This window comes from Grammomys surdaster, unplaced genomic scaffold (assembly GCF_004785775.1).
Source record: "Grammomys surdaster isolate TR1022 unplaced genomic scaffold, NIH_TR_1.0 364, whole genome shotgun sequence".
Lineage (NCBI taxonomy): Eukaryota > Metazoa > Chordata > Mammalia > Rodentia > Muridae > Grammomys > Grammomys surdaster.
Genome location: NW_021604783.1, coordinates 2565320 through 2572746, shown reverse-complemented (window position 1 = coordinate 2572746; position 7427 = coordinate 2565320). Strand labels below are relative to the sequence as shown.

The window sequence follows — 7427 nt, the reverse complement described above, 5'->3', positions numbered from 1 at the left end:
GGGAGGGAGGGAGGGAGGGAAGGAAGGAAGGAAGGAAGGAAGAAAGAAAGAAAGAAAGAAAGAAAGAAAGAAAGAAAGAAAGAAAGAAAGAAAGAAAGACATGATCTCACAGAGTAGACCCTAGTGGGTTGGCCTGGTAACTACTGGGCTAGCCTCAAACTCACAGAGTCTAAACTGCCACCTCCTAACCTCCTAAATGCTGGGATTAAAGGTGTGTCCCACCACACCCCAGCTTCATCTTTGAAGTTATTATTTTTATTCATCATGTACATGAGTGTTTTATCTTCATGTCTCTATTTGTACCACCTGCATGGCAGGTTGTCCAAAGAGGCATTGGATTTCCTGGAACTGGAGTTTCAGGGAGTTTGTGAGCCACCATGTGGGTGCTAGGAACTGAACCTGGATCCTCTCCAAGAGCAGCAAATGCTCTTAACCACTGAGCCATCTCTCCAGTCCAATCTTGTGTTGATGATTGTAAAAGGGGGTACTTTTCCTCCTGAAGAGAAGTCTCTCAACAGATTTTAGAAGAACTAGATGCCAGTGAGAAGGCTCAGCACCACAGAGATCGTCAAATGGCGAGCAGCTGCCTGGCGGCGATGATGCTAACAGTACTTATACAGTTACAGCCAAGCATTCGAGAGGCTTGGGTCGGAGAATTCCACAAGCCTAGGAGTTCAGGACCAGACTGGACAATCTAAAGAGACCCTTCTCTCAAACAAAACAAATAAAAACAAAGCAAAAGCCTCATGGTAGTAGTGCGCACCTTTAATTCTAACACTCAGGAGGCAGAGGCAGGGGGATATCTGTGAGTTCAAGGCTACTTTGGTCTACAGTGTGAGTTCCAGGACAGTAGGGACACACACTGAAAGCCCGTCTTGAAAAACCAAACCAAACAAAACATTAAGCTTCTGCTCAGCACCTACTGTATGCCTAACACTGTCTCAGGACTTTTGGGATACAGTACATTTTAAAACAAGACAGTTAAATGTCTACAGGGTTACTTTCTACTGTAAAGAGAAAAGTCACAGTCTGTAAAGTCAGCATATGGGATGGTACATGTTGATTACTGTGGGAGAAAGGGATACTGGGACTGAGCGGTGACTCAAAAGTGAAGCGCTTGTTGGACCAGTGTAAGGACCTTGTACCCAGCCATCTTTCCTTTTACTTCTTTATTTCCTTCTTACTTTCTTCTATTTATTTATTTATTTATTTATTTATTTATTTATTTATTTATAGACAGAGTCTCTGGCTATCCTGCAATTCGCTCTGTAGACCAGGTTGGCCTCAAACTCACTGAGATCCACCTGCCTCTGGCTCTCGAGGGCTGGGATTCAAGGTGTGTGCCACTATGCCTGGCTCCTCCTTACTTTCTTTTTTCCTAGAAGACTGATTTTATTTCTAACAATATAAAAATTATTTGGGTGTATGAGCATGTGTGTGCTTGCTCTTATATGCACATGCGCATGTGAGCACACATGCCCATGAAAGCTAGCGGTGTTAGATTTCCCAGCAGCTAGAGAGACAGGCAGTGGTAAGCCGCACAATGTGGGTGCTGAGAACTGAAGCTGAGTCCTCTGGAAAAGCAGAAGTGCTTTTAACTGCTGAGCCATCTCTCAGTCCTTACTTTCTTCTTCTTGAATGATTATTTCCATTTATGTGCCTGTGTGTGTGTGCCTGTGTGCTTGTGTGCATGTTTGTGTGTATGTATGCTATGCATGTTGGTGCCCTTGGAGGCTAGAAGAGGCTGTCCCTAGGAAGTGTTCTTAACCACCGAGCCTTCTCTGAAGCCCCCTTAGTTTCCTTTCTTTTCCTCTGCAGTACTCAGATGGAACTCAGAGCCTTGCAAACCACTTAGTGGACACTACTGCTGGCTCACACCTTCAGCCTGGATTTCCTTTTCTTTTTCTTTCTTTCTTTCTTTCTTTCTTTCTTTCTTCTTCTTCTTCTTCTTCTTCTTCTTCTTCTTCTTCTTCTTCTTCTTCTTCTTCTTCTTCTTCCTCTCTCTCTCTCTCTCTCTCTCTCTCTCTCTCTCTCTCTCTCTCTTTATTTTTTTTTTTGACAAGGTCTGACCACCTAGCCCAGACGACTGAAATTTTAGAGTAGCCAGAACAGACCTCTGCCTGGAGAATGTAAAGGAATGCTGGCTTCATGGAGATTTCTTGGGAAGATTTTCAAGCATTAGGCAGAACTCCAAAGATCCTAAGGCAGGAATAGGCCTGAAGGGAGAAGCTGAGAAAAGCAGATTGTGTGCTCCCTTACAAAGGCTTTAGGCTTTTGGCTTTCAGCAAGAAGGGGTTTAAACCATCTTTCAATACCAGCTTACCTGATTTTCTTCCCAGTGTCTGGATGTGTGCCCACAGAGTGACATCTGGCAGGGACTTTCCCCTGCAGCCCCCACCAGTCTCCCTCTCAGGCTGGGATCCGGTTCACTCCACCCCTTTCAGTTGGTTTTGTTTGTTTGTTTTGTTTTTGTTTTTGTTTTTTCGAGACAGGGTTTCTCTGTGTAGCTCTGGCTGTCCTGGAACTCACTCTGTAGACCAAGCTGGCCGCGAACTCAGAAATCCACCTGCCTCTGCCTCTCAAGTTCTGGGATTAAAGGCGTGTGCCACCACCGTCCAGCCCTTTCAGTTGTTTTTAGGACATGCTCCCAGCCCTGGGAGCTCAGTGTCCCAATCAGAGAGCAAATTAGAGGTATCTAGTGGTGGGTCCTCCACAACCTGTCTTCCTTTCTCCCCAGACATTGACTTCTAAGCAATCTCTGTGGGAGCCTCCCAGTGCAACACTGAGAGTTGGGGCCCAGAGAAACTGGGAATGCAGAATAGTGAGCAGAGAGTTGCTCTACAAATCTAGAGAATCCCCTTCCCCACCAGCTTAACACTCCCACCCCTGGTCTGACACAATGGCTGGGTGGGGCCCGAGGAACTGGCTTCCTTTGTGGAGATGGAAATCTGGGCCTTCAGTTCCCGCCTCAGAGACGCAGAAACTTTTATTTGGAGAGGTTGGACAGCACTTGGTGCTCCGAGGGGACTGAAAGATAAGCTGAAAAGAAAAACTACCTCAAACCATAAGGTAAATTCCTGGGGGGGGGAGGAGGTTCGGGGGCTCTGCAGATGTGGGAGTGGGTGGAGAAGAGAGGTTCTCTCAGTGCAAAGTGTGGTTGGCTCACACCAAGGCAATAGGTTGGAAGATGGGGAGACAGACAGTTGTGCAAGCCAGACATCCCTTAGCTAAGAGGGAGACAAGAGGAAGGTCATGTTGTACTGCCAGCCCAGCTTGCCCAAGCTGCCCACCCTCATTTGAACCCCCCACCTACCCACACCCCACACCCACCCCTGCCACGCCACACCACACAGCAGTACAGGTGAAGGTGGACTCATAAACTAGCCTCCTCTGCATACCTGAGTTGCAGCCTTTTCTAACCTCCAACACCTTGGAAGCCGGATTCCTCACATCCTCTAGACCCAGTGTGCGCATGTGGAGCTTGGTGTGGTTGGGGGTGGTGGTGTCCGGTTGGGAGGAGGATCGGATTCCTGTTTCCTGCCCCTACTCACTCAGCCCTCGGAGGTGACTGGGAGTGGAGGGAACTGGAGGGTAAGTGCTTGGGGCCCCTGACTATCTGGGTTCTGTAAACGCCTCAGTCTGGAGTGGGGAAGGAAGTAACTGGAGGGACCTGGGATGGGGAAGGGTGCGTTCCTTGAAGGGACAGAGGCTGGAGAACAGGAGGCCAAGCTGGGGTAACCTCACTGACTAGTTGGCTTACTGGCACCACGTATGGGCCACTGAGTGAGCTGCAATTTAAGGGGTCCCTGATACCCGTCTTTTCTCAAGAACTTAACCTGGGACCTGGAAGGCTATGATTTCTGACTGCTATAGGGAATTTAGAGGTTCTCTTGTGTCCCAGCTCTGGTACCCATCCTCCTGGTTCTCAAGAGGAAGAGCAACACAGGTCCCACCGTCCCTGCGCTGCTGGTTCTGTGCCTCGGCAGGGACTTGTAGCCACCTCCTTGGCATTAGACAAGACCCAGTGTCCCATTGGAACTTCTTTCTATGACCAGACCCAAGTGTGGCAGAAATAAGAGGATAGATAGGAAGGAGAAGAGACCAGGCTGGGGCCTCCTGGTCTCCTGGGGTCAGAGGCTCCAGGAATCTTCATGGCAGGAAAAGGAGACTAAAAATAATCCGGAAAGGGAGAGTCCGGAGAGAGGAACTGGGAAATGGGAGGAGGGGCAGCCAGAGGAGGGAAACAGTGATACATCCCTCAGCCCAGGCACCACACACACACACACACACACACACCACACACACAAAACACACACCACCCACCATACCACACAGACACCACACACACACACACCACACATCACACACACCACACACACCCCACACACATACACACACACACATCACACACATACACACCACACACACATATACACATACACACAACACACACACACATACACACACACCACACACAGCGCATACTTGCTTACATAAGCTATACACAGCAACTACACCAGCAAGCTGAGTTCCTCTTGCTGAATCTTGTTACCCCTGCCTCCACATCCTCCCCAACGGCATGTCCTTACCCCCATTGTGTCCTCTTGGCTTGGCTGTGGCAGCAAAAATCAAAGGATAGAGAAGCCGGACACTGTGGCACAGCTCCAGAAGATGAGGCAGGAGGAGCAGAAGTTTTGAGGCCAGTCTGGGATGCCAAATGAGAGACCCTGTCTTGAAAAGAAAAAGCTACCCAGGAGGGTTCAGGGGCAGAATGAGGAGGGGTGAGGGGTGAAGAAAGAAGACAGTAGAGAGGAGGAGGAAGGGAGTGAAATGTATCAGCCTTCTCTCCTGACTGAAACAAATGTGGCTTCAGACAGCTTTAGTCCACCCACCCAGGGGGACACTGAGGGGCACTTTCTCCTTCTACTCTCTCTCCTCAGGGGATGACTTCCGCAGAACACCCCACTCCTTGGAAACATTCAGAAGACGATGTCAGCTCAGTCTCTTCCTGCAGCAACGCCCCCTACCCTGAAGCCCCCTCGGATCATCCGCCCCCGACCCCCATCTCGGCATAGGGCTCCACATTCCCCAGGGCCTCCCCAAAATGGCTCCTCTCCGAAACCACTTCCTCAAATATCCAATGATGCCTCAGCCTCAGTGTGCACCTCCATCTTCTGGGAGCCTCCCACGACTTCCCTGAAGCCCCCTGCTCTTCTGCCCCCCTCGGTTTCTAGAGCCAGCCTGGACTCTCAGACTTCCCCTGATTCACCTCCCAGCACACCGAGTCCCAGTCCAGTGTCCCGGCGCTCCATCTCCCCAGAACCAGCTCCCTGCTCTCCTGTGCCCCCACCCAAGCCCTCTGGGTCTTCCCGAACACCTCTGCCCTTGGGCTCTATGCCTCTCCAGGATGGCTCTGCCTCAGCCCCTGGCACAGTTCGAAGACTGGCAGGCAAGTTTGAGTGGGGAGCTGAAGGCAAGGCCCAGTCCTCAGACTCCCTGGAGCGGTGCTCCCAGGGGAGCACGGATGTGAATGGGGAGAAAGAGACTCCCCAAGTTGTCCTTACTGGAAATGGGTCCCAGGAGAACGGCACTCCCGGTAAGCATATGGTGTAGCGGGTGACCTCAACTTAGCTCTTTGTTTTTACTGTTTAAAGACTTTAAAGGGCTAACATTTCTAATGTAGATTTTATGTATGAGAAATCTATTTTCTGTGTTTCTTAGAGTTTGCAGATAGTCAGGGTGCAGGAGATCTTTAGATACCCTGGTTGGTCCTTGATGGGGGACAAGGCATAGGTGGAATGAGCCAGGCCCCAAGAGCTTCCTACTTAGGTAACCCCTTCTGCCACAGATGCTGCCCTGGCCTGCCCTCCATGCTGCCCCTGTGTCTGCCATGCAGCAAAGCCCGGCCTGGAGCTCCGATGGGTGCCTGTGGGGAGTTCTGACGACATCCTCAGGGTCCCCTGCCGAGCATCCCCACTCCGAGCCTCCCGCTCCCGCATCAACCCTCCAGTCATCAGTCACCCTCCAGTTGTGCTCACATCCTATCGCTCCACTGCGGAGCGCAAGCTCCTACCTCCCCTCAAGCCCCCCAAGCCAACTAGAGTCAGACAGGATACAAGCACCTCTGGGGAGCTTCCACAGCCAGACCTGGAACTGCCTTCAGAAGACGGGATCCAAACAGCTCCAAAGGCCTGGGAAGGTAGGGAGAGGGGGCGGGGCCTGGAGTTGTAGGATCTCTGGGCTTTGGGGATGCAGGGGTTGGGTGGGGTGGGATGTGGGGTGGGTGGGATGTGAGGGGTGGGGTTGTAGCTGAGTGGCCAGCTATATCCCTACCACACCCTGGACTTTTTGTTTTTCTACCCTATGCTGCTCAGGAGTTAAGAGGAGTGGTATTCTTGGTGCCAGTCTTCACTAGGGCTGGGATTCAGTGTCTGGGGGTTAGCTCTGGTCACTCTGGCTTCTCTCTCCAGGGGACAGACCTGAAGAAGCTCCTCAGAATGCTCCTCCTGTAGCCTTGGAGGGAAGGTACCGAACTCCCCACCTTTGCTCCGCCTTCTTGCCTCACCTCCCTCTCACCTAAGGGCAGACTAACTTTCCAGTCCAGATGAATACTACCTTATTCAGGTAGAAAGAGGAAGGGCCAGGGCTCCAAAAACAAGGAGCCCAGGTTTCTAATCTAACCTCTTATTCTTATAAGTTATGCAACCTAAAATAAATTCTTTTCCTGGGTCTCAGAGTCTTTTTCTAAGAAGCAGAGATAAACATGTCTCTGTTCTATCCAGTTATTGAGGAATAATAACCCGATATCGTGCTATTGAGGCACTCAGCAGACTGAGGCAGGAAAACTAGGAGTTGAGGCCAGCCTGGGATGTGTATTACAGTTTGTATTCAAAACAACAGCAACAACAGACCCAAAACAAAACAAAGCAACAAAGAAATAAAAAGAAACAAAAGGCAGGGACAGGCTCTGCTTAAATTTTCTTACTGTGAGTTTATATTTAAAATATTTTAAAGATCTATTTCTTTTTTTTTTTTTTTTTGCTTTTCGAGACAGGGTTTCTCTGTGTAGCCCTGGCTGTCCTGGAACTCACTCTGTAGACCAGGCTGGCCTCGAACTCAGAAATCTGCCTGCCTCTGCCTCCCAAGTACTGGGATTAAAGGCGTGTGCCACCACCGCCCGGCTTAAAGATCTATTTCTATTTATTTATTTTGTTTGTTTTTTCAGACACAGGATTTCTCAGTGGCCTTTGATGTCCTAGAACTTGCTTTTATTTATTTTATTTTATTTTATTTTATTTTATTTTATTGGTTTTTTGAGACAGGGTTTCTCTGTGTAGCCCTGGTTGTCCTGGAACTCACTCTGTAGACCAGGCTGGTCTTGAACTCAGAAATCCGCCTGCCTCTGCCTCCCAAGTGCTGGGATTAAA

The 7427-nt window shown here is 49.8% G+C and overlaps 1 protein-coding gene across 1 annotated transcript in view; it reads left to right on the top strand.

Moving 5' to 3' along the window:
* Positions 1 to 2972: 2972 nt before the first annotated feature.
* Arhgef15 (Rho guanine nucleotide exchange factor 15) overlaps positions 2973 to 7427 on the top strand; it is a 12300-nt gene continuing 7845 nt past the window's right edge. The window contains exons 1-5 of the mRNA XM_028780084.1: positions 2973 to 3069; positions 4941 to 5596; positions 5849 to 6199; positions 6471 to 6525; positions 6600 to 6624. Of these exons, the coding sequence (XP_028635917.1) occupies positions 4990 to 5596; positions 5849 to 6199; positions 6471 to 6525; positions 6600 to 6624 (1038 nt within the window). The 5' untranslated portion in view covers positions 2973 to 3069; positions 4941 to 4989. The remainder of the gene's footprint in view (positions 3070 to 4940; positions 5597 to 5848; positions 6200 to 6470; positions 6526 to 6599; positions 6625 to 7427) is intronic.